General features: G+C 41.6%; 5 protein-coding genes across 6 annotated transcripts in view; 1 reads left to right on the top strand and 4 right to left on the bottom strand.

Annotated features, from left to right (window-relative positions):
* cacna1fa (calcium channel, voltage-dependent, L type, alpha 1F subunit a) overlaps window positions 1-7,089 on the bottom strand; it is a 39,434-nt gene extending 32,345 nt beyond the window's left edge. The window contains exons 1-3 of the mRNA XM_031567002.2: window positions 6,528-7,089; window positions 2,322-2,514; window positions 1,791-1,896 (exon numbers count right to left, since the gene is read on the bottom strand). Coding sequence (XP_031422862.1) covers window positions 1,791-1,896; window positions 2,322-2,514; window positions 6,528-6,540 — 312 coding nt within the window. The 5' untranslated portion in view covers window positions 6,541-7,089. The remainder of the gene's footprint in view (window positions 1-1,790; window positions 1,897-2,321; window positions 2,515-6,527) is intronic.
* A 489-nt stretch (window positions 7,090-7,578) lies between these two features.
* On the bottom strand, window positions 7,579-12,297 carry praf2 (PRA1 domain family, member 2). The gene is made up of 3 exons (XM_012820094.3): window positions 11,966-12,297; window positions 10,000-10,217; window positions 7,579-9,217 (listed from the first exon to the last, which is right to left on the bottom strand). Exons 1-3 carry the CDS (start codon window positions 12,169-12,171, stop codon window positions 9,078-9,080), a joined length of 564 nt encoding a protein of 187 aa, XP_012675548.1. The 5' UTR covers window positions 12,172-12,297; the 3' UTR covers window positions 7,579-9,077.
* A 45-nt stretch (window positions 12,298-12,342) lies between these two features.
* timm17b (translocase of inner mitochondrial membrane 17 homolog B (yeast)) lies at window positions 12,343-16,115 on the bottom strand. Its single transcript, XM_012820089.3, has 6 exons — window positions 16,011-16,115; window positions 15,286-15,385; window positions 15,126-15,189; window positions 14,629-14,757; window positions 14,205-14,315; window positions 12,343-13,887 (listed from the first exon to the last, which is right to left on the bottom strand). Exons 1-6 carry the CDS (start codon window positions 16,034-16,036, stop codon window positions 13,799-13,801), a joined length of 519 nt encoding a protein of 172 aa, XP_012675543.1. The 5' UTR covers window positions 16,037-16,115; the 3' UTR covers window positions 12,343-13,798.
* A 580-nt stretch (window positions 16,116-16,695) lies between these two features.
* mkrn4 (makorin, ring finger protein, 4) lies at window positions 16,696-21,251 on the bottom strand. Of its 2 annotated transcripts, none has more exons than XM_012820128.3 (8): window positions 21,126-21,251; window positions 19,964-20,083; window positions 19,576-19,853; window positions 18,960-19,054; window positions 18,366-18,607; window positions 18,030-18,140; window positions 17,832-17,934; window positions 16,696-17,636 (listed from the first exon to the last, which is right to left on the bottom strand). In XM_012820128.3, exons 1-8 carry the CDS (start codon window positions 21,188-21,190, stop codon window positions 17,457-17,459), a joined length of 1,194 nt encoding a protein of 397 aa, XP_012675582.2. In that variant the 5' UTR covers window positions 21,191-21,251; the 3' UTR covers window positions 16,696-17,456. The 2 variants fall into 2 exon arrangements, with proteins under 2 accessions (XP_012675582.2, XP_012675581.2); XM_012820127.3 differs by lacking the exon at window positions 21,126-21,251 and adding an exon at window positions 20,614-20,753.
* Window positions 21,252-22,477: 1,226 nt separating this feature from the next.
* pqbp1 (polyglutamine binding protein 1) lies at window positions 22,478-25,325 on the top strand. Its single transcript, XM_012820090.2, has 7 exons — window positions 22,478-22,590; window positions 22,967-23,034; window positions 23,227-23,338; window positions 23,445-23,545; window positions 23,700-23,927; window positions 24,026-24,089; window positions 24,433-25,325. Exons 1-7 carry the CDS (start codon window positions 22,508-22,510, stop codon window positions 24,584-24,586), a joined length of 810 nt encoding a protein of 269 aa, XP_012675544.2. The 5' UTR covers window positions 22,478-22,507; the 3' UTR covers window positions 24,587-25,325.
* The last annotated feature ends 268 nt before the right edge of the window (window positions 25,326-25,593 follow it).

The following is a 25,593-nucleotide window of genomic DNA, read 5'->3' as shown; positions in this document are numbered from 1 at the left end:
CCCCTCAGCAATCCAATAAAGAGATTCCCTCCTGGGACTTAGCCAATAGCCAGCACTCTGTACCTCAACATAACAGATGGGAGAGGAGAATGCTGAACTCCAACACACACACACACACATACAAACACACACACACACACACACACACACACACACACACACACACACACACACACACATACAAAGACGGAGCCTGGTTTTGAGTGAAACCAATTGCAGATGAAGAGTTGACACAGAATTGTAGCCTAACTGGCGACGAGAAACGTTCTGGTTCTGCAACCCCTGTCTGTGTCTCCTCTCCCTGCCTCTCTCTTGACCTGATCAATTACACAATCCTACAACAAGCTTAGCGATGTTAGCTTAGCACCTCTCCCGCTGCCTGCATATCACTCCTTCAGACATCGACAGCACACAGGTCGGCCCTGCTGGAGACGTCTGATCTTCCCACTCCATAAGGAGGAGAGGTGAACTGACTCTGAACCAGAACAGATGGTCAAACAGGAGGTCTTGATCTGGTTCAGAGGTCATCTGTAAAGAACCACTTTTCCTCGTTCGTTAACACTATGGCTGTGTTGAAATGACAAGCAGAACTTTCTTTTCTAAATGGCAAAGTTTTATTTTAAATTAGCACTATAATATTTATGAATATTTATTCATTTTCTAGTCTCTGCCCCTTTCAATCAGAATTTATGTGAGCTGTGTCTCTTCAGAAAACACTTATAGTGTTTTTAGTAATTGTAGTAATTTAGTAATTTTTAGGCAAGGTATTTAAAAATATTCCACAAAGAAATATACTTGTGGGTTAATACTTTTTTTGCATTTGTATTTTGTATTTTTTGAGTACAAAAAAAAAAATGTTTTCAACAGTTATTCAACGACTTCCATTGTAAAATCTACTCATCTCCAGTAGTGACATATAACCGAACTAGATGTGTTTGATTAATATAAAAATCAAGGTATGTATATGAAAATGACGGTGTTCAATTGTTCAAATTGATTAGTTCAATCACACATGGTTAAGTCCTACCTCCTTGTCAAGGTGATAAATGGCGCAGTGTTCTCATGTAAGTAAGTCTCATGTTCATGTTCATGTTTATGTTTATGTTCCTGTTTATGTTTATGTTTATGTTTATGTTTATGTTTATGTTTATGTTTATGTTTATGTTCATGTTCATGTTCATGTTCATGTTCTCATTGCCAGGAATATACACAGATGACTGAGGCTTGAGGACTGGAGATGCCATATCATAAATAAACGTCCAAACTGAATTTCAACATGGTAGCCAACCCCTACTCATTACTGGTATGGCATCATATGATCTCCACTCCACAAGGTCTCCACTGGACTGGAGATGCCATATCATATAATTACTCTGAGAAAAGTCTAGAGGTGTAATATTTATGAATATTTATTCATTTTCTAGTCTCTGCCCCTTTCAATCAGAATTTATGTGAGCTGCGTCTCTTCAGACGCAGCTCACATGTTTCAGATGTAGAGTTGACACATAACTGTAGCCTAACTGGCGACGAGAAACGTTCTGGTTCTGCAACCCCTGTCTGTGTCTCCTCTCCCTGCCTCTCTCTTGACCTCGCCTGGATGTTGCCAGAGTGACACAGTTTTAATGCACTCATGGCTTAGCAAAGGCTGCAGTGGCACTATTTGATACAACACTGTTCTTGACAGCTACACCTGACCATACCTTTTCTTGACTTGCTGTGGCTCAAAAGAAAAATCAGTTATATTGGCCTTAGACAATATTTAGAAAAATCTCAAGTGTATTGATTCTTACCAAGGTGTGGTTTGTGCCATTTGAATCCTCTTCGGGAAACGGTTTGGACACCCCCAAAGCAACACAGTTGGCAAAAATGGCCAGTAGGATGAATATGTCGAAAGGCGTGGGGGATGTGAGTTAAGGCAAATGTGACAGCATGGGCTATAGCATCAACAGATAAAAACATTAAGTAAAGGAGAGGATCAATTAATCCATCAACCAATCAACCAATCAATCAATCAATCAATCAATCAATCAACCAATCAACCAACCAATCAATCAATCAATCAATCAGTCAATCAGTCAATCAGTCAATCAATCAATCAGTCAATCAATCAGTCAGTCAGCCTGTCTGTCTCTGTTGGCCTATCTATCTATCTGTGTGTGTATTTATAAGAATGTGTCTTTGTATGTATGTGTGTATTTGTGTGTACATACAGTATATATTTCACAAATCCATGCATCCATGAGTGTTAAGAAATAAACCAAATAGCACAATAATAAACCCTGTTTCCCCAGCCCTGTGACAGTGACAGCGCGAAAGGATATTTCCACTCGACGAGGGCGAGCGCTGCCATGCGTATGGGGTTGCTCAGCGTCAGACAGCAGAGGGCTCGAGGGGCGCGCATGGCCGACTTGTTGGCCTGCATCTGCTTCTTGGCGCCCCCAGCCCTCTTGCGCCCTCCAGCCGCGGCACCGGCGCCGGGGTCGCCCGCCCCAACAGCGGCCACATCGCCTCCCTCTGTAGAGACAAGACAGACAGGGTCACAGACATCAGGGTCACAGACATCAGGGTCACAGACATCAGGGTCACAGACATCAGAGGAACAGACATCAGAGGAACAGACAAGACAGACAGGGTCACAGACATCAGAGGAACAGACAAGACAGACAGGGTCACAGACATCGGAGGAACAGACAAGACAGACAGGGTCACAGACATCAGAGGAACAGACATCAGGGTCACAGACATCAGAGGAACAGACAAGACAGACAGGGTCACAGACATCAGAGGAACAGACAAGACAGACAGGGTCACAGACATCGGAGGAACAGACAAGACAGACAGGGTCACAGACATCAGAGGAACAGACATCAGGGTCACATACATCAGAGGAACAGACAAGACAGACAGGGTCACAGACATCAGAGGAACAGACAAGACAGACAGGGTCACAGACATCAGGGTCACAGACATCAGGGTCACAGACATCAGAGGAACAGACATCAGGGTCACAGACATCAGGGTCACAGACATCAGAGGAACAGACAAGGCAGACAGGGTCACAGACATCAGGGTCACAGACATCAGAGGAACAGACATCAGAGGAACAGACAAGACAGACATCAGGGTCACAGACATCAGAGGAACAGACAAGACAGACAGGGTCACAGACATCAGAGGAACAGACAAGACAGACAGGGTCACAGACATCAGGGTCACAGACATCAGAGGAACAGACATCAGAGGAACAGACAAGACAGACAGGGTCAAAGACATCAGGGTCACAGACATCAGAGGAACAGACATCAGAGGAACAGACAAGACAGACAGGGTCACAGACATCAGAGGAACAGACAAGACAGACAGGGTCACAGACATCAGAGGAACAGACATCAGGGTCACAGACATCAGGGTCACAGACATCAGAGGAACAGACAAGACAGACAGGGTCACAGACATCAGGGTCACAGACATCAGGGTCACAGACATCAGAGGAACAGACAAGACAGACAGGGTCACAGACATCAGAGGAACAGACATCAGAGGAACAGACAAGACAGACAGGGTCACAGACATCAGGGTCACAGACATCAGAGGAACAGACAAGACAGACAGGGTCACAGACATCAGAGGAACAGACAAGACAGACAGGGTCACAGACATCAGGGTCACAGACATCAGGGTCACAGACATCAGAGGAACAGACAAGACAGACAGGGTCACAGACATCAGGGTCACAGACATCAGTGGAACAGACAAGACAGACAGGGTCACAGACATCAGAGGAACAGACAAGACAGACAGGGTCACAGACATCAGGGTCACAGACATCAGGGTCACAGACATCAGAGGAACAGACAAGACAGACAGGGTCACAGACATCAGGGTCACAGACATCAGAGGAACAGACATCAGAGGAACTGCCCAACGTAGTCTATTAGTTGGTTCATAACATAAAGAGCGTGTGAAACTCAACGGGTGGAGAAAGGTGTAAACAATGGCCTCAGGTTTGATATCCAGGGGGCAGACATAGAGATAAAAATGTATATATGTACGCTGCTGGAAGCACATTGAATGTAAGCAACCACAAAATGGATGCATGTAAAGAAAGTGAAAACCTGACAGTATCCAAAGGGATACAAACCCCAAACACTTTCCTTGAACCCTCTGTCATAAAACTAACATAACCATGTCATAAATGTGTTATGTCAGATACCAGAATCCTGTCACTTGCTATCACGATGGTTGGTGTCTATGTTATTATGATTAGTACACACCATTGTACTTTTACAATATAAATTATGATAGAATAAAATAAATTTCTTCTAACCGTGTTATAATCAAAATCAAGATGTCAGAGTCCTTGTGCTATTGCTGGGGGTCTTCCCATAGTGGTCAAACTACTGATATCACATGCAAGTAATCACACCCAACAACCTAACATTGGGGTGCACCACCACCTCTATACTGAAACTTAACTAAGGCTATGTTCAGACTGTCAGTCAAAATCTGATTCTGCATATCCAAATGCTTACGATTTCTTTTTTCAAATCCATTTCAGACTATGTTCGTATGTTGTTTGAAAAACTGTTAAAATCGCTTTTTTTGCAAATCCGTTTAGGTCTTACTGCTCTGATTTACTTTTGTCCGTCCTATTGTGTTCTATTGTTATATTCCATTGCTTCAGGTACGCTCTCTCGTATCTCTTTCCTATAGAGTTAGTTATATTTCCTTCTGTGATATTTCCACATGGTTTGGACTAATGTTTCAAACATGTTTGCCCACGATAGGGGGATTGAGGAGAGCCTGGAGTGGCTGTAGTCGTTGGCCTATCTGGGTCTCCAAGGGACCGCCAAGCCTCAAACGGTTGATTCTATGTCAGCACCGGCCTTGCGAGGTTCAGGATGATTTTAAACAGTAGATGGCATGATGAGCCACTTTCAATCCATAAAATGCTGATTTTCATAAAAATGGTAATGTTGTCTATGTCTAGTTTCAACACCAGCATTGATGTGTCTCATCACAGTATAGTCATTGAATTGAGTTTACAGCTCAAAACAACACATTTAAGTTTATAATACCGCTTAAAAAGAGATAATAATAATAATAATAATAATAATAATAATAATACAATTTAAGAAGAACACTATGTGATTGTGATGGAAGTTACATAGAAGAAAAACCTAACACATTGGAGATACTTATGCTGTACTACCAAAAAGTTGTGCAGTAAACTAAACATTCACTTAAAACCTTGTGCCTCGTGCCCCGTTTAATTGCCCTGCAAGATATTACCATTTCTGTGGTTGATCGAGTACTATACACTATTACATTTGCAATGGCCATACAGTATATGTTATCAGAAATGCATACTAAGTTGGGTTTCATCCCTGGTTCTGTACAGTCCAGAAGACTGCAACCACATCGCCAAAACGATTGATACACAAGGCTGATTACTAAAATGTGCCAGAATGTGCTACAGGTATCTTGTACCTGCACTTATGTAAGATGATAGCATCCTGGAGGATCAAGTGGAATCAGTATTTGGGCTATTGTGCTTGGGGTGGCACTTGATTTACTAATTCAGGTGTGCCCAGCTAATCAAGAATACCACTGATGAGTTCAGTCAGGTATACACAGCAAGAGAAGATGGGAAACGTGCAGAACAGATGGTGGTAGGTGTGGAGGGGCATGGAGGTCCAAAAAGCACCATTGCGAATCCCTGTAGCAACCAGCTGCTCTAGCAACACGTTTTAATCATTACCGACCATTTCCACATTTCAAGAAGCTTAGCTTGTAGGCAGAACTATTGTAGACATGCAATGCGCTGCATAATTGGTCAGCCATATGGGCAGAGTTTGAGTCTTAAGGTGTCATCCTGACGTAGAAAGGTGTCATGTTGGATAGGCCCAATGTGACCTAGTTCTTCAAACACAGACTACAGCCAGAAGGACTCAGCAGGTGACAGGTACGACTCTCACAGCCAATAGGAGGAGTAATCTCACCACTAACCAATGGCAAGGTCTCATAAGGACACTACCATGTGGACACTGCCAGAATATTCTGGAATAGCACCCTATGGCTTATCCTGTAGATCTATGCACATAATTTTAGCAATGAAAAAGAAACACAAGATCATGAATGCAAAATGTTTTAAGTGTTCACTTTAGCCTGTTAAACTATACAAATATGATGTACTGTGAGCATTTGGGGCTTTTTTGGGGGCCAAATAATGCCAGGTTAAATTGTGTTCTCAGGTAACCTCAGCTGATCTGAGGACATAATATAATAACTATGATAAAGACATTTCTGTCATGCAGTATTCTGTATGTCAATTATTAATGCAAACTCAATGCCAATAGAAGACTCCGGGCCTCTGCCTTTACTGTGGGCTATTGTGCAACAGCATCCAATGACACTTTTATCTTCTATATTTCACAGTTTAGAATGTATAACACGTTTGAATAACTGCATGTAGTATTCAGAATGTATTACATTTGGCGAAGCACAACACTTCTGATGAATCTTACCTTTGGAAGCCATTTCTCTTCAGCACCACGCCGCTGTCTCAGCTGCCAGTCATAAAAGTTTGTCTGTTGTCCACTTCTGTCGGTTTCCGACAATTGGCAATTTAACACGAACCATGCACCAGGCCGACTGCTTTCCACCTTCACATGTGAAGAAGCATTTTCCTCTACGGTTGTCCAGTAGTTGATCTACCGAGGAAGAACATGCAAATCACGTCTCTTTCAGCTTCCTTCGATTTCCAAACCAGAAGCTATGTGCGAATGTGCTGCAAAGACTGTCACTCTCTTAATTACGCCAAAATTGCACATTAAACCAGCATAAGTAGGCTAAATGTGAATATGTGTCTACTCGGTGTCCTCGGAAGCCTATTCACTGTTGAAAGCTTTGCATTTGGGATTAGTCAGATTGAGCCGGTTAAAAGGGATGACCATCTTGAAACCTCTTTAAGGGTGGAGAAAGGACGGTCGGAGATTTCCTGTCCGTGATTCGAGTCAAAAGCACAGGTAGGCTCCATGTAATGCCGAATACCGAATGTAACGGTATCGTTGCAAATGCAAGGTGCAGTTGGATACTTATAACAACAACAAAAACTCTGTTGTCTGTTTAAGGTGCATGCTTTCTCCTAATTAGCTTGCAAAAAGTATTGTAATACAGTTAACTAAACAAACTGTTTGGGTAGTATGCGTACCTATACCATCCTGCCGACTTTCAACAGTTGTGTCAAGAATCGATTTTTCCTTTTATGTGGGGTATGCTTAGCTCTACCTTTGTTGCTTATGTCAGTCCGTAGCCAAAGCCTACGTCTACTCTAAAATCCCTGTCAGTTTAAAAATAATTGTATTTAGTACTCAGTCTCATGCCCATACAAATAAATGTGGTTGTCACTTGCGCCCCTATGCGGTGATACATGAAAAATGCGTTTATTTACAACTGCCTTTGCAAAAAACAGGAGTTGCCACTACTAGAATACATTTCCTTTCCTCCTAAGTTTCAAAGAAATTATATTAAAACAATGTAAACATGAGGCACATAAAACAAACAAAGGTTCATAAGTAATCATGACATGTTTTTATAATTCATACTTTCTGTGCGAAAGTTGAGTTTCTTAACAATATATTCCAACACACTGAACAATAAACTGAAGGCCACATGCAGATCAAATTCAAGAACAGCGATACAAAATGGTCAAAACAACGTTTTACACAAAAAGGCTCCTGGCTCGCCACACAAATGCAAAACACACAAATGCAAAATCCTGATTTTATACAGGGTAAACATCCTTCATGAAATTTAACTTAGAACAGAAATGGCACTTTGTTGCCTACTGCAACTAAAATTCTTCATAACATTGAGGCAAAATGTTTCCATCCTGCACATTCATGGACAAACCACTCATGGGGTCAAGTTATTGGAATCTACTGCCGAGACACATCGGCCAGCTATAAAACTCCTTAAACACATCTGAACACATCCCCTAATCATAAATAAAATATAAACAACTGCCTGATTACTGTGTAATCTGTTGAAAGAACTTCATTAAATGAACACCAACATGTACAATCACTCCATGTGGTTCATATAAATTAAGACACTTCAGGCTACAGTCGTGTATGGGACTTCTCTATGAATAACAATGATAGTATAATTCATTTCCTGTATTTAGTTTGTCCATGGTATTATGTAACACTGTTGATGAACAGTGAATGAGAATTAAAGGAATTTGACATCTCTGATTGGCTTTCCTTCAACAGATTTCTATGGCAACCATGTGTCATTCTTATTGGTCCTGGAGTGAACTGACCTGGCTTGTGCCTTGCATTTGTTAGAGTGTGCAAATGTTCTGTCCAAAAACAAAGAAGCGAAATTAATTCATCATACTTCCTGTCGGTCAGTAAAAACATCAGTAAATGCAGACATACGCAATAAACTCCCCCACAATGTCTCTCTCTCTGTCTCACACACACACACAATCAGCCTCACATACAAACTTTCTCACACACATACACACATGCGCGCACACACACACACACACTCTTGCTCTCTTTTTCACACACACATTGTTCTGTTTGGCTTCCCCCTTGTTTCCTGACCCCCCCACCCATTGCCCTTTTGGTTCCCCCTGCCTGGAGTCTGTTCCCAAACAACACCATTACATCTCTCCAAGTCTCCGTCGTTAAAGGCCCCGCTTTCCACTTCCCCTAAGCTCGCTGCTTATACTGAAAAAAAATGCTAAAATCACAGAAGTCACAAAGGTCTAAAGTCTGCACACTGGTGGCAAATGGATCACCAGCAGGTCATCAGTTAAAGGTCATTCAAGGACAACAGAAGAGCCTGGATAAGGCCCAGATCTGAGTCATATCTGGTCGTTAGTCAACTTCTATCTAGGTTGATATTTTATAGTGAAATGTGTGCTACTTTTTTTTTTTAAATTAAACACACACACACTTGATGTATAGTTACCCAATTGGCCCCATTAATACCGTGGATCTTTGTGACCTCAATGACTTCTGTGAATGAAATGAAGTGCACAGGGGTATATTTGCGGTTGGGCCTTAAGAGCCAGCCTCTTGCTCCAGCCCCAGAGCCTCCAGCAGCAGACCCATGGGAGTCCTCTTGAGGCCGATGCTCTCCAGCTTATTCTCCAGCTTGTTCTTCAGGCTGCGCAGACGCAGAGAGGCATGGATCAGAATCACTGGGAGGAAGACACACATCAGAGAGAGAAAGGCATTACTCAAGGGAATACGCAACACTGCGAAGACAAACTAAGGCTAAGTTAAGGTCGCAAAACATCAACTGTTTCTTCTACTACAAATAAATAAATAAAAGGTAACCAGCAGTGGAGTCCATATTCCTGAATTGGTGATTTTAGCTTCATGTCAACATTACTATGTTTTAAGTTTAGCCCACAATTCATTTTTTGAGCGGAAACATTTCTGCTGAGATAAGCAGGGGCTATGAAAGTCTCAGCACAAACACTGAAAGACTGCACAGGGCATTCCAGAGTGTCCTCTTAAAACCCTCAGAAGTCTCTTATTCCCTGTGGGGAATATTGAGGTTTTTGTGAGGGTATGTTTAGATTTGATTTAAATAAAAAATGTTTTACTACATTTCTTTTACTCTCATGTTATTATTGGTGAAGTGTTCTAGAATATAATTATACATGCCACTTTTGCCTCAATGTTTTTAGTTAGGGGAAATATACAAAAACATCAAGGCATATCAGACTACCTAAAAGAATCCAAGATTCCCAAGTGTTAAGAGTAAGGTCAGTTACAATGACATGCTTTAAGTCATCAGGTACCTTTTAGAAACGACTCAATCGTAAAAAAAGCAAATAAATCTTGAGCACTGACTCTCTCGAAACTGGAGTTTCCCTCCTGTTGCCTGATACAAACCTGAGGCGACAAAAGCTTGCAGCCTCTACTAAACAACCGATCTAGAAGAGGAGACATACAAGGGGAGATAAATACACACCCAGAATAGGGAAGGCGATGCCGAAGAGGAACACAGCCACCCCGCCAATCAGAGACAGCAGAAGGTAACTGGAGCCCAAGATGGCTACCAGGGACAGAGATGCGTGGTTTCGGCGGAAACGCCGGACGATAGCCTTGTTCTCCGCTGCCCACACAAAACCCAGGAACAGCAGTATGACCACTGTAGCCCCCAGGAACATCTGGAACGGCTGGAAATACCTGAGTCCAGAGGAAATATTGGGTGGTTAGGAGTGTGTGTGTGTGTGTGTGTGGGGGGGGGGGGGGGGTTAGGAGTGGAGTTGTGATGAAGAGGAAACGGCTTGAATTTGCGGCTGTGTAAGGGATGTGGCCCAAGCAGTTCTAGAGTTCTTGGGTGGTCTGTCAGGATGTATAAACACACGGACACTGAAAATGATCTGCTCCACACATAGAAAGGCAACGCCTGTTGACATAGGGAAACCCAACCCCCAGTGCCGCTATGGTGATGTGGGAGGATGAGCTTGAATTAGGCTGTGCATGAAGTAGTAGCGGGTGCCAGCTTTCAAGGCTGTGGGGCGTGAGAATTCGTTAAGACTGACAAAGATTGACCAAAACAAGTGTATTTTTTGGCGTGAGATGCATTGAAGTCAATGGATTTTTTTTTTTAAAGCTAGCGTGAGAGAGGACATAAAAGCGTGGGTCTCACGCCAAAAGCAGGAGGGTTGACAACCTTGGATATCTGAAGTTAACACAATTTACATATGTAACAAAAAGGCAAGTAAATCCTCCTTCATTAACTGTTTTTACTAATTAAAATAGCTCCCAATCAATTAATTTTATGTTTATCCAACTACACCCCTGGATCTCATGGTCTGCAGTGAGGACTACTTGTTTTCCTCTGTTACATGATGACGCAATCTCGTAACACAATCCTTATTGCCCAATGACGATGTTATTACCCACGGAGCTGACCAATCAGAGTACTCTGGGCTCATGGGGAGGGGGGCCTTAAAGACAGGAACTCCAACAAAGCCTTTTAGACAGAGGGTGAATGGAGATGTTCAGTATGAGAAAAATAAAGTGTTTTGTATCACTGAAGCATGTAAATCTATTCTAGTAGATCCGCTGAATAAAATTATTAAAATTGAAAATGTGCATAAGAGGTCCCCTTTAAAGGGCGTTATCACATCAATTTCATGACGTAGATATGTACAAACTGGTCGACTCTACATCAGCATTGGCCTTGCAAGGATCAGGGCTGATACAAAACAATTGTCAACCCATAACATGCCATTAACACCACCATTAATGTGTTTCATCATAATACAGTCATATCATGTAGTTTACAGCTAATAAAAAAAAACGTTAAAGTGTGCACCAGGCCTATCTCTAAATTAGTATCCTAATCTTAAAATAGATATTAATTTATAATAGTTACTAAATGAAAATGTAACAAAAGAAAAAAGTAGCCAAACTGTCAGCAGTACATACGTCACTGTAGCTTAGCAATTCTTTCGCTTTTGGATAGAACTTATCCTACCCTTCAATTATCTAGTAGCCTTTCGATAAACGGGCCGGTAATAAACTAATTACATCATCCAGCAATGAGATACATAGGTCAATGTCATGGTTAGCTATCATATAAATGAAACGGCCCATAGTACATTTTATTCAGTGAGCAAGCTACTCATATATTTAATTACAGTCCTATTGTGTACTAATTTCTCTGGTTACTCTCCCTAACAGAACAAGCACAATGTATTGAATGAGCAAGCCACTCGTGTATTTCGTTACAGCTATTATGTGTCATTTCTCTGGTTACACTCCGTAACAGAACAGAACAAACGTCTTTCTTTCTAGACATTTATTTTCTAACACAAATGAAAATCATTAAAGTGAAACAGTAGCCTCCACGTATCATAACTCATAACATTGCATAGCTTTCACTAGCTAAAATGTTGAATGCCAGCACGTCATGATTGCCTCACCCGATAAGCACAAGGAATCCCAGAAAAGAGACGAAATAGTTAGTCTGGTAATACAGCAAGTTGTTGATTATTCGGTTATTCCATCGCTCCAAATTACGAACATCTGGGAAAGAGAAACGAGCAGAGCTCAAGACAAAATCGTCCAGGGTTCTTAAAGGCGGAGGCTGCACGTCCATTTTCGCTGGCAGAATGTAAAACGTCAACATCCAGAATGCATCACATGTTCTCCAATGTTCACGGTTAAAGGGACCGTCAGCTGAGCGGTCTACAAAGAACTAGATTCAGGATATCTGTCACCCTTTTAGATAACACATTTTATAACGGGCCTGCCATGGAGACATTTTCAGAACTAAAACGGATTAAAATAAACAAATAACTCAGTGAACAATAAAATACTTTATTTACTCATTACAAACATGTATCAGTTTAAATGCACCTTCAATAAATAATCATCAAAACTACTAATGTGCATTCTCATAAATACGATTCAATTAATTTTCCTTTCTCCCCAAACCCATCAGTTCTTGGTCAATATGAGCAACACCGATGAGGAAGGAAGAGAAAGGTAAGTGCCTTCTGGGAGATACTAACTGTCCCGAAATGTGGAAATGTAGCAATAGTTGAAAATTGGGGTAAGAGAAAACTTAGAATATGATGTAAAAAAGCAACGTTCAGGGCCACAAATCTGCGGTGGTCACACAGAAGTAGAGCGGTTTGCCGAACATTTATGACAAATGTAAAAGCATCGCAGACAAGACAGTGATAACCGAACATGGAAAGATTGCAGCCTGTTATAATATAGATTATATTCAAAGGCTGGAATACATTCCCGATCTAGTTTCCACAACATTGAAAAGGGAAAGAAATATCCAAAGATTACCCAGAGACCAACCTCTGAAGGAGTTTGCCAGAGGCAGACAGCTTTGCACAGGTTACATGTGGCCCTCTCACTCTAGTGAATGGCCTCTGTAAATATATATATATATATATATATATATATATTATTTACATATATATATATATGTATTTATATATAATAAATATAACTTTGGTCTGACTCAAAGGACTGTGTCAATGTGCCATTTCAAAAGAAAGAGTGCCAATGCAATACTGAAGAGGCACCATTGTTTCAGAGCAAACACTGTGGGGCCATAGGACTGGTAAACACTGGTCATACAATGGATATTTCCCACCGTCCGTATGCAGCAGAGGTGTATGTTGGGCTTCCCTTTGTTATATGTCAAAATCATGAGATACAGTACATGGTATTTGTCAAACATACTAGAAAGTGGCAAAACATGTGGACCTTTATAACACAGTTACACTGTATAAACGCAGTCGAAGAGTGTAAAGCTGCCCTGACTTGCTAGAGGTATTTATTCAATAGCCATCACAGCATTATTTTATGATTCCCTGTATCCTCATTCATTTGTGCACCAATGTCTAACATGGGGATGACAAGTTACAATGGCCGACAAAATACTTCTGATCTGACCACAAGGATTATAGAAGCAATATTGATATTGAAAGTATGCTGTATGTATGTTGTAGGTGATATTGGGAAATATTGATATTGGGAAAGAGTCCATTCATTAAAGTGCTGGTATTACCCCAAACTCCACCATCCAGGTCAGAACAAACACTATCAATGTTTGCATTTTACCCCTGAGTGATAAGAACCACATTGAAAACTAGTCCAGATTGAGGGGGATGTAAGTTCCTCCAAAGCTCCTAGGGATGGCATTACCATTCGAGTGGAAGATCTATGAGTCTAACAGCCCCCTCTCACTCTCTCGTCTAGCGGTCGGCCCACACAGTGGCCTCCAACCGGTTTCAGTGATACTGTCCATAACCACGGCCATCTTGTCCCTGATCTCCATCTTTTGGTGGAAGCTGACTTGGGTCATCCACAAAAGGACTCGCTGGAGAGAGAGAGAGAGCGAGAGAAAGGGAGAGCGACAGAGACACAGAGAGAGGGAGAAAAAAAAAAAAAAAAAAAGAGTATTTGAGACACCAACGCGCAAAGCACACACAATTTCCACTAGGTATTTCACAGATGTGGCCTAATGGCTTGTTAGCATCCTTTGGTAGCTTGTTAGCCTACCAAACCAATCATCCTGAAGGGTGAATTTGAACTCTTATTTACATTACAGAGACTGCACACAAACTCTTCAAATACATCTTAACAAACACACTCTCCCTTCACACTGCCTGCATCGAGTACTAATCTATCACTTACGGTTCTGAAACTGCTGTGCTGTGTATCTGGTGAGCATGATGCCAAATCCCTCAATGAGGGCCAACAGAATACCCCCCATCATTGCTGAACCCATCATGGCTAAGGGGCCACCTGAAGGGGGACAGTTCAGATCAGCAGAGTCCACAGACTAAGGACAAGGTCTTCTAATATAAGGAACAATACGCTCATCCAACCGCATTTAATTTAAGACACATGCATTTCGTATTATTTTACTAATGTATTTTTTTTTTTACATTGTTAGTCGGTTTCAAGCTGTTGGTTTAATTTGTTGACATTTTCATGCCATTGAAGAATCTTTCAGAATTATGTAATTACTGTGAGTTGAGGTTTATTTTTCCCTACTAAAAAAAACTACATGTTGCACTTTTAGGGTAAAATCCTAAATAAGAGCCATTTCACTCACTGCGAGCAGCCAGGATTGCTCCGGTCATGGCTCCACTAGTGATGGAGTTCCAAGGATCCTCTTTGCCACGCAGGCGCACCAAGCTACAGTCTATAGTGGAGAACAGACCGCCCCACACAGCAAAGCTGCCTGTGGAATGTTTCAGCATTTACTTCAGGGATAACATACAAAATCAGAGCAGACAATATCAAGACAACAAATATTTGAAGGACATAAGCATGTAAAAAAAAACTAAAATCCATTTCACTCTCATTGAATTTTTCTCTTCTGTCAAGATCAAATGTATCACAAAGTCACCAGTTATCCCTCCAGCAATGAGAAGACACTTTGCCTACGGACACCTTTGCCTAGCTTAATGCCTCAATGTCACTCAAGAACTGAGCCATAGCTAAAAATAGATACCAGAGTTGCCTGGAATAGTACTGGTATACTTGGAAGTGCCACAGTGGTGTATTAGCAAGACTGTGTCTCTAGGAGGAGAGCATCTGAGTACTCACCTCCAATCTGCGGTGCTCTTATTCTGACAGCGTTTGCACTCCCTTTCAGTCTATGGCGAACACCCTGAATAAAGAGATTATCAGTATAAACCATATTTTAATTACCCTAAGGCACAGATTATAGATGCCCAAAATCCCTTTGTATGGCAACAGCATTTACCACTGGGGCATTTCGAAACCCTTTGACGGACTGGAAGACCCCACCACCGATGGCCCCCATTGTGAAGGCCCCCCCACAATCGTCCACTATCCTCCAGGGACTGAACAGTAGGAAGTTGAGAAATTCAAAGGATGAGAAAACGAAACATTAATGTTTAACTACTGATAGATTTCACAGTCGGCTTCGTGTTCATATGTATTTAAACCTCGTAAATCTCTAAATGTGTGTACATATGCTCTCTGACTGGCAGGTTTTCTCTCGCTGTTTACGTTCTCTTAACTACCGTCTACTTAGCAATGCAGCAGAGCTACAGTGTCAATGGCTTCAAACATAAGCTGCCATGTTCAGTCTTGCTGTTATGCCAGTTTCAAATACAACAGCTGTTTGTTAATGCTGCTGAATATAAGACAAAATAATGTAATAATATAAAAATATAACAAAGATCAAGCCTACGGTCACAATATATCCAGCTAGAAGTAATGTCTCCTGCGAATCGACCCGCAACATAAAACTGTTGCAAGCTAGCACAGTATCTAAAGTTATAGCAAACAATGACAGCTAGCTAGAGCTAAGCTGCATCTATTCAGCTAACTTGGCTAAAGCAGAGATGACTGATTGCGATGGTGAAAAGCTTAAAATGTACACACAGCAGCACAAATACGCAAGAACCGGTTCCACTACAGGAACAGGACTGTCTAAACTAAAATTTTGTGGTTGTACTTCACCAAGGTTCACGGGCATATTCCTCCATGTTTTGTTGTCGTCAGGTGATTGACGCAATTTCAACGGGACAGAATTCTTCCTCTGGTATTTTGTTGTGGAGTACTTGGGTAGTGTTGTAGATAGTTCACATGTAATTTCTGCCACCTACTGGATTAAAATAAAAAAATACATCTAGCGAGGCCAAGGACGGAGTTACCAATAATCCTATAAATTATATTATTATAGTCCATGAGACATTGAACGGCTTCCCGTACACTATAATCTAAAAACACAAATAGGATAGATAGTGTACATTAGGAAACAAGACTAATAAATCTCAAAACATTAAAATGTTTGGATCCCTCAATTATAGACCTTCTGAAAATTAGGCCACATCCAAAGAGTGGATAAAGTTAACAGTAAAACAGATAGCCTGGATCATCTGGTCAAAAACTAAAATTCATTGACAAACAAGTATGCAATTCTGCAACTTAAAACTCCCAAATGACAGGTTGCCTACAACTTAAGCCAGTCTTCAGTGATTCATTGGTTAGTCTAAAAGAGACAAACCTGGTTCAATGACTTACACCAAAAGGAAACAGTCATGTAGACTATGTCGGTAGAAGTAAACGATTCCTCAAAACTGAATTATCTAGTGCAGTTATGCAGGAGTAGCAACTTGAGCATAGACAATTAAAAACACGCAAATTTGTGCAAATTGTGAAATTTATTAATTTTCTTTCAGTGGATACAAACCTGCAGTAAAAAAAAAAATTCATAAAACTTTTCCTCTCCCATTACTCCAAATCAACACTGCTAGCAAAGACAAAAGCCTGTTAATTTCCACATATAGTGACCCCAGCTTGAGGAGAAGGTCTGGTATAGGACAGACAATCAGACACACATAAAACTAATAATTACATATACACCACTCTTTAAAAAAAGTGTCAGGTTGAAGGGTGCAAAAAGTCAGTTAGATCACATCAACAAAAAGGTGGATAAGAAGCAGGAAACGCTGACGAGATATTATGGACCTAACACAGGCACATGTTACTATAGAAACATCAGGTTGAGTAATGGTCTGTTTCTAAAGAGAACTTTACCTAAGGATACAACATTAAACATTACCCTTACAGTTCCGTTACAGCTTATTGTTTTTTTTTTTTCTCCTTCATTTCAACCACTCTGGTAAACACTGGTAAACAAAAGTTGGTTAACAATTGCCCAACAATTAAGGCTTCACCCCAGGGAAATGAGGTTTTGCAAAGACAGTCCTTAGCTCAACCAAGGTGTTAGCATTCCCACATGCACCTTCCACTGAGCCCATGCAGGCAAACATGCTACAGTGGTCTGCATGAAAAGTATACGCGCCAGCTATTACAGACCCACCACTGAACATGTGATAAACTCGGTCATCAGGGAACCAGGATTGAGACCATCCTTGATCTTAAGTGACTGGCCGGCAGAAGTCAAAGGTCAAAGTCATCCGTATCCCAGAACAGCGAGTCCAGAAAATCATCGTCATAGTAGTAATAATTACTTTCGTCATCGTCATCATCGGTGTCGTAGTGGGCTCCAACCAATGTAAGGGCAATTATATAGTCCATAATTTGAAAGCCATCCTCAAAGTCCTCCACAGTTCGGCGAGGCTGTTAATATAGAAGTATAGATTAGACATATAGATTATGGTGATGAACAAGCATACTATGCGCCACATTTACCTCCCCTCATTTAACACACACACACACACACACACACACACACACAACACACAACACACACGCACGGCAGAGGGGGACCACCCCTCACAACAGGACTGATTACCATTGTAGGGCACATCTTACCGTGCGTCTCCGTGGGCGACCAGCAGGACCTTCATGGTGGTAGATGCACTCAGACTGAAAGGGACAACAGCCATCTCTTGAGAAGAACCTGCATTTTAATTTACTGGGTAAAAAAAAAAAAAAAGTTAAAAATGTCTTGTACAAAACTGGATGGCAAACACGATACAATCAAGACTGAAGATGTCGATTATATCCAACCTGCTTCTTTCTTTGAAGGATGCAATTAGGTCTTCTTTGGGTTTGCCGTTCTTAACCCAATATCTGTAAGGAATATAGTAGGAAGACTTCACTCTGCACTGCGGACAGGCCCTGCAACACATCACAAAAAAAAAAAAAAACTTACATTTCTAAACTGGGTGCAAAATATGCAGAGTACAAGTTAATTCAGCAGCAACATAATCATAGTCATGGTGGTAGTAGCAGTAGCATCAGGCTGTGTTCCAAGTTACAATTATATGTATAAACTCTGAAAAGGGGAGGGTGGGGTTCCTTCCTAAACCCCAAAGATAATAATTGGCACACATCTTCACTCACTTTATGACCTCTTCCTGGAATTCTTTTGTCTTCCGCCAGGTGACGATGCATTCGATGCAGAAAGCGTGGCAGCAGTTGGGCAGGATGCCAAAGCGCCGGCTCTGGGCGTCCCTCTTCTCATACACCTTGTCCATGCAGATGCCACACACCACGTCTTTGCTCTGCTCGTAGGCCGACGGCTCCTCTGGGCGGCGGGGGGTGAAGGCTGCAGCGCCAGCATGGTTGGCTCCATCTGAAGGCTCCTGTCAATCAAAAGAGTAAAAGGTGAAGCAAAACAAGAGTGCCAGATAGCTATTCAGCTTTTATGAAAATACTATAGTAGATTATCCTATTTCTTTATGACTGAGGAGTCAGAACTCCATAGGATCACATTCTGCGCACGTGCGCTCCAAAACACATTTATCATACTATGGAAAAAAAAAAAGAAAAAAAACCCTGAACTAAATCAATTGCAATTCAAACTGCAACTTGGCAACAGATCAGACTGCTCAACTACCCAAACTAACCCCCAGCTCTACAGTTAACCAAACGATAACCACACAGAATATCACACTGTATTAGACCAAAACTAGAGTCTACTGAAGTGTTACACACCTGTGCGTCTACGCTGGCTGCTGATATGCCCCGGTCCAGCGGTTGGCTGTTTGCTGCGCTTGCATGGACAGCGTCAGAACAATAACTGCTGTCGACTGTGAACCAAAGTGCATCAGGTGAGCTTTTAACACACATTACAGGCAAGGAGGTGGAGCGATTCAACATTAATCTATGAGCTGCATTTTCAAAAGGTTACTCGGTTTCCAGAGTACTTGCACAAACTGCATATGACCATTATCATGAACAATTCAATCATGATTCAGTGTTCACAAGAGTTTGTTATTCTATTCCAATACACTTTTTGTGTAGCCAAAATATCAACAACCCTTCATCAGAATCACAAACTGCACCTTTAATGACAACATGGCCATGGTTGGTCCCTTGTTTAAAAGTTCACCCATCTAATGACTGCTCAGCTTTAATGAATTTCATTTCCAGCCTTCCAGAGGCTTTTGAGAATCCTACACATTTATTAGGAACAGTAATGTGACCAATGAAAAGGGTTCTTTTAAAATATAGCAGATACTTGTGATTTTCCAAGAACGTCAAGTTGGACAACATCACATGTCTGCTTCATACAAATATGCAAAGCCAATACGACAAAAGAAAATAGTACCTTGCTGATTATGTGGGGGTGTTGTCTCCGTATATCCATCCTCCTCTTCTGCAATTCTTGTGGTTAAATGTTCAAAGCTTCTTTCTAATGTTGCTGTGTTTGTGACCAGTGGCTCGGAGCCTCTTCTGCCTTGGCCATAGAGTCTTTGTGAGCCGACTACCCAAGGCTCTGAGCCACGTCTTGCAGGGAACGTCTGCTCACCTCTGGCTGGAGAAAGAACAGCAGGTGCTGAACCCCGCCTGCTCTCGGAAGTATCAGGAGCAGGGATGTGGACATACCTTCAAACAGTTTGTGGACATCAATTTGTGAACAGAATTTTTAAGACATCAAAGAGACCTGTTGCACCGTCCATTTGGCTTGCCTAATGTTAAGCACCTAAAGCACTCACCTGCAGCGGTCTCCGAACCAACAGTCACCTTTTTGGAAGTACCAGCATATCTGAGTTGGCGGAGAGTGATGCAGATAGTGACAGTTCTGACCATATCGACATGATCCACTCATAAACTGCCTGAAAAAGATGGTCTCGTTAACGGAGTAACGTTAAGAGGTTCACCTTACAATATCTGCTGGGAAAAACACATTTCCTCAAAATACGAGAAGCTGACGTTAAATCCATATCCTACTTAGGAATGACAACTAAAAACTTGTTTCACACGAACAGTTAAACACACTATACCAAATCAAGCCAAGTGTCGAACGCAACTTGTTTATCAGCAAAGGTCTGAAACCGAGGCAACGGGAAGTTACCAGAGGTTAGCTGACTGGCTAATGTTTACGATATAGAAAGGGAAAGTAGCTAGATAACGTCATCGCAGTATAACGGACCATTTAAAATGAGTACAGATAGTACATCGGCACTATTCAAGTCATTCCATGTGTTCACAATCGGATGCAAAACATCTGAGCTGAACACAAACAACCAGGCTAGCTATCGCTAATTGTGCTAGCTAACGTTAGGAGTTCGGGAATCTGTTGACGAAACTTTGTCACAAACTTGGATAACTGTCGTTAGCAAGTTTTGACTTTTGAACGCAATACCTGCAGATTTCTGTTCTAGCGTTAAAAGTCCGCTTTTTCGGGGGCCTGTAAGGCATCCTATAACGATCCATTTCAGCCTGCAGAGATACTTGTAAATGCTGGGAGGCAAAAGCTCAACGGTACACTACCAAAGTGTATGAAAGTGGGCTAAATGACGTCATTTTCAAAGTCCACCCACGGATGCTCGAAGGTTTAGATGCTAATGAGGAGATTAACTGACGTATCCTATTTAGGAGGGCATACCCAAATACTGTCAAAATGTTGTCCACGGGTTCTGCAATTCAAATAGACAGGAAAACACAACCCAAGCAGTTAAAAGGCCAACGTTTATATTATGTTCAATTATTAATTAACTAATTTCAAGTTTAGTAGCCTAGGCGACGCCAAACTAGGGATAATTAATTTTGTGGTGAGTGCTTCTAATTATAGCTTAGCCTATCAGTAGGCTACTGGAGGCCTAATTAAAGGTAGAGTAAGAGTTACAAAAAAGAGTGCTAAATAGATTTTGTTACCGACAAACCAAGCCGTTGCATCCACCACCGCCGACAGAACTGCCATTCACTCCCTTTCCTTCCATTCCACACCCAGTCTTTTCTCTGACGTTGGATCCATGTTCAATACCTTAGCTTTATAAAGTGTGGCCAGAAAACCATGTGGGTTTCTCATTACAGAAGAGACCAATCATTGTTTTCTGAAGGCGAAATGGGCTACGCCCCTAATTTGCCCACTAAACGTCTTGAAAACCAACAATGGATGGTAGGTTAATGCCATCAAAATGTATAAGTGGGCATTTTACTGGAAAATATGTTTATTGACGAGAGGAAAGCAAAAATGAGCATTCTGAGAGTAGTGCTAGTCTAGGGTGTGCTTACAACATACAGAAACAATTTAATCTGACAATAAAGTTGAGGGACCACTCCTGGAAAAAACATTTTTTGTAGCCTTTCAGAATAGCCTTTTAAGACTTAACTTTTAAGACCTTTTTAAGAATACACACAGAAAGGCTATTGTCTAACTAGTTGTTATTTACCTAAAGCGCTTAGTGAGGGAAAAGCAAACAGCTTCTCAGAAGTGTCTAACCACATCTTTGCCTTACAACCCTGTTCATATAAACACATGGACACATGGAAATGTCTGCTTCCCTGGCACATGGAGGTCCTGCCCAAGCAAGACATCCATAATTTCTGTCAAATTAGCAGGCTCTCTCCTCAAAGAACTTCTAGTGTTAAATTAAACTCTTTTTTATTGTATTTCTATAGCGCCAAGACAATACAATTGTCTCAAAGTGCTTTACTGAGCCCAGACTCTGAACCCCCCTGGAGCAAGCACAAAGGCAACTAAAGATAGGAAAGTCACTACTGCGCTGATGCAAAACATGTCTGATCACCATATCACCATAAATATTGGTCAGTGAATGCCAGTTCTGAAGAGGTGATTGTTTTTGGAACTGAACATAGGCCAGTTGTCTAATGTGATCTTGAACCGATTTGTTCTTTTTGTAGAAAGACATGAAATGAAAGTAATTGATGTACCAACACCAAACACGCGCACATACACAACACATCTACATGCATTTGCAAAGGTTGAAGCACGACTTTTAATCTTAGACTATCAGTTCATTCTTTTTGTCTTAAACAGTAATATAAATCAATATATATCAATTCATATATTAAGAAAATGATGCATGCTAAATTAACCAAATACACCATACTATACACACAATTCAATACACTGAATTGCTTACTTCAGTAGACTAGTGATTTTTATTATTCTTTTTATGCTTTTATTTCCTATATTTTACTGTTTTTATGCCTTAATGTTCTCATGCTTATTTTCTATAATTTACTGTTTTTTTACTGCTGGATCTATGACGTCATCATCATGCGTCTAATGAATGAACGTTCTCTGCCTGAGCCATCGACAGCAGATAGACGGTCTGAAGACAACAGGTTTTGAAAGTCTGTTTTTCACTTTTAGGTAAGGCTGTATGAAAAATACATTGGCTGTGGGCTTAATCTATGTATTTACTACACACGTGTTTGACTACAATAGCATTTGCTACGAGGTGCACGCAGCTTTTAAATCTTCGTAGTAGCTAATGTGAGGCTAGCTAGCATAGCCATTGGGTTTTAAGTAATGTTAGCTTCAACAGTTATCACACCCTTATCGTCTGCTATTCAATGTACAGTGATTATGACAACAATGAATAATACAATCAATGTTATAACCGTAAAGTAACTTTATGTACAGTGCTATGTGCTGCAGAGTCCTGTTGTAAATGTTTTTTTTTCAACATTCGGGTATCTTCATTTCATTCATTATTTTAAATACGTACACTTTTCTTGGGCTCTAGGATGCCTCTCCCACCGGCTTTACTAGCCCGTCTTGCAAAGAGAGGAATTTTAAAACAGTCAGAGCATGGTAAGTTACCGATCGCTTTCAAGCAATTTACTATATTAGGTTAATATCTTACTGCTGCTGCTAACAGTGGAAACACGAGTTCAGATGATTCTCAGGACTTTCTTTACGAAAAGTATTATTTGCTATAAAATTCAGACAGATACAACAAATATTCCCCAATCGTGAAAGGTGTATGTGTTTGCATTTCACTAGAAGCTGAGGAGGAGATCATTGCTGAGGATTATGATGACAACGATGTAGACTATGAGGCCACCAGAGTAGAGAATTTACCTACTAACTGGTACAAAGTATTTGACCCTGATTGGTAAGCTGCTGTCCCCTGCCATCAACTTTCATATTTTTCTGCTTAGTGATATAGTTCAAAGCCTTTCCTTGTAAATGTAACCATCCATTGCTGGTTATGTTAACAGTGGTCTGCCGTACTACTGGAATGTGGAGACAGACCTGGTGTCGTGGCTTGCTCCAAACGACCCCGGAGCTGTTTTGACCAAACCTGCAAAGAAGCAGAAAGGTGAGAGCTGTTGATCCAGCTAACCTCGTTGATATTTCAGCTCATATGACTTATTGATAACATTCAAAGAATTAAAGACTTGGATGCTCGGCACTAAAATCTTGCAAATGTTTTAAAATTAGCTGCTGAGGTTTTTATCTCTTCTGGTCCTCAGGAGATCCGGGAGACGGCTTGAGAGTTGAGAAACAAATTGAGAAGGTTGACCGAGAGATGGAACGAGAAAGAGACAGGGAACGAGAAAGAGACCGGGAATGGGAGAGGGAGCGGGAACGAGATCGAGAGAGAGAAAGGCAGCGAGAGGAGGGGAGAGACAACAGAGACCGGGGGGACAGACGGATGCAGAGGAGAGAAGATGCTGCTCCATACAATAAACCCAAAAGAGGTAACCCCCACACACATCATACACACCGACACAGACGAGTAGTGCCTAATTGTTCATGAAGACATGAATTCTTGACACGTGCTGTTTCTCTCTTGCAGGGAGGGATCGCAAACCAGAGGAGATGGACCCGATGGATCCCAGTGCCTACTCCGATGCTCCAAAGTAATACATGTGTACTAGGCCCAAGAGTTCATTTCTCTCACATGAGACTGAGTTTTTATTTGATTTTTATAACAATGTGGTTCAAGCACCAGATTAAACATTGCAAATAGTCTGGAGCTAAGAGGTCACAACATTACAAATTTACGTATTTGCACACGCAGGCATAGCATAGTGTTGTTCACTTCACTAAACAATACCAGCACATAAGTCTATGCTTACAAAAGTTGGATCGTCTCATGGTTTGAAACAGTTGTCTTTCACAGTGAGCAGTAATGGTGTATTTACCTGCACTGTAGTGACTGAATCTTCAGGGTGACTAAATGCAATGAATCTCTCCTCTCAGGGGCTCGTGGTCCACCGGCCTGCCCAAGCGCAACGAGGCGAAGACGGGCGCGGACACCACAGCAGCGGGACCACTGTTCCAGCAGCGGCCGTATCCCAGTCCCGGAGCGGTCCTGCGGGCCAACGCCGAACTCACCAAACGGGACTCTGACTGACCTCACACAGATGGAGACCTATACCCACGGAGAGAACCAGCAGCTTGGGCGACACCACCACCACCTCCACCACCACCAGCTGTTCTCTACACTGTCTCTGCATCGGGGTCCTCTGGCTCATCTATGAGGCATCAACAGAGAGCTACAAATGTCACTGTAGTAATGTGTGTACATATTTCAAGCCGCGAGTAATGTCTTTGGATGATGCGAGCAGAAACAAGATCCTTTTGTAGCCCAAGTCCCAATGGAAGTGTAACCCACAAGCTTATTGGTGGCAGAGTATGGACACATCATCTTCAGCTTCCTTATGTCCCCCTAATTGTTTTAATCAGACTTCTGAAGGGGAAGTCGTTGTGACTAATTCAATCGTAGCCACCCCTGCGTGTGGTGTTCATCAAGCCGTGCATAATAAACCTATATGTACGCGAGTGGATCTGTGGTGTACGGTGTGAGGCCGTAGTCTATTTCTATCCTGCTGCACGGGGCTCTGCTGTGTGGGGCTGGGACCGCGGCTCTGGGCTGAGCATCTGTGCCAGGGAGAGCAGCTTGTCCTCTGCTGGCTTGAAGGTCTTTCGTTTTGCTTGTGTCAGCTTGCAAGGCCGCTGCAGCGCTCCTGATTGAATTAACTATGCTGTTCAGGTCACCTGGTTTTCTTCCCCCATGTGGGTGGGTGGTATGTGGCTTTTTTTTTTGTAAATATATTTTACTTTTCTATTAAAAAAAGAAGGTTGGACATTAATGTTGTGTAAAAAAATTTTTTTCTTCTGTAAGAATTCAGAAGCAGATGCTGAGAGTAGAAAGTAAGACTTGAGTCATTTTCAGTGAAATAAAATGAAATTGCTTTTTTTTTTTCTCTAAAAGAAAACAAACTTGAGCATCTGCCATGTTTGTTATGGGATTTGGGGCTTATCTTTGGTTTCTCCTGGGATTAATGAAATGCTGGTACAAGGGAAAAGCAACAACAGAGTTGTGTGACGCAAATGTGCATCACTGCATGAAGGAGGAAG

The sequence above is a fragment of the Clupea harengus genome, chromosome 4 (genome assembly GCF_900700415.2).
Source record: "Clupea harengus chromosome 4, Ch_v2.0.2, whole genome shotgun sequence".
In the NCBI taxonomy this organism is placed as follows: domain Eukaryota; kingdom Metazoa; phylum Chordata; class Actinopteri; order Clupeiformes; family Clupeidae; genus Clupea; species Clupea harengus.
This window is presented reverse-complemented; position numbering and strand designations above follow the sequence as displayed.

Bases quoted from the DNA above. Each gene is read 5' to 3' on its own strand.
- praf2 (XM_012820094.3), bottom strand. From the start codon at position 12,171: ATGTTGACGTTTTACATTCTGCCAGCGAAAATGGACGTGCAGCCTCCG. The intron at 10,218-11,965 runs GTGAGGCAATCA...CTCTGGACTCAG, and splicing joins GGATTCCTTGTGCTTATCGG to GTATTTCCAGCCGTTCCAGA. The intron at 9,218-9,999 runs GTGTGTATTTAT...TCTTCCTCCCAG, and splicing joins CATCGCCTTCCCTATTCTGG to TGATTCTGATCCATGCCTCT.
- timm17b (XM_012820089.3), bottom strand. From the start codon at position 16,036: ATGGAGGAATATGCCCGTGAACCTTG. The intron at 15,386-16,010 runs GTGAAGTACAAC...CCTACTGTTCAG, and splicing joins GAATATGCCCGTGAACCTTG to TCCCTGGAGGATAGTGGACG. The intron at 15,190-15,285 runs GTAAATGCTGTT...CTCTTTATTCAG, and splicing joins GGTTTCGAAATGCCCCAGTG to GGTGTTCGCCATAGACTGAA.
- mkrn4 (XM_012820127.3), bottom strand. From the start codon at position 20,684: ATGGATCGTTATAGGATGCCTTACAGGCCCCCGAAAAAGCGGACTTTT. The intron at 19,854-19,963 runs GTGAGTGCTTTA...AACTGTTTGAAG, and splicing joins TGGTTCGGAGACCGCTGCAG to GTATGTCCACATCCCTGCTC. The intron at 17,935-18,029 runs GTTGGATATAAT...TTTTTTACCCAG, and splicing joins TCCTTCAAAGAAAGAAGCAG to TAAATTAAAATGCAGGTTCT.
- pqbp1 (XM_012820090.2), top strand. From the start codon at position 22,508: ATGAACGTTCTCTGCCTGAGCCATCGACAGCAGATAGACGGTCTGAAG. The intron at 23,035-23,226 runs GTAAGTTACCGA...GCATTTCACTAG, and splicing joins TTTAAAACAGTCAGAGCATG to AAGCTGAGGAGGAGATCATT. The intron at 24,090-24,432 runs GTAATACATGTG...CTCTCCTCTCAG, and splicing joins GCCTACTCCGATGCTCCAAA to GGGCTCGTGGTCCACCGGCC.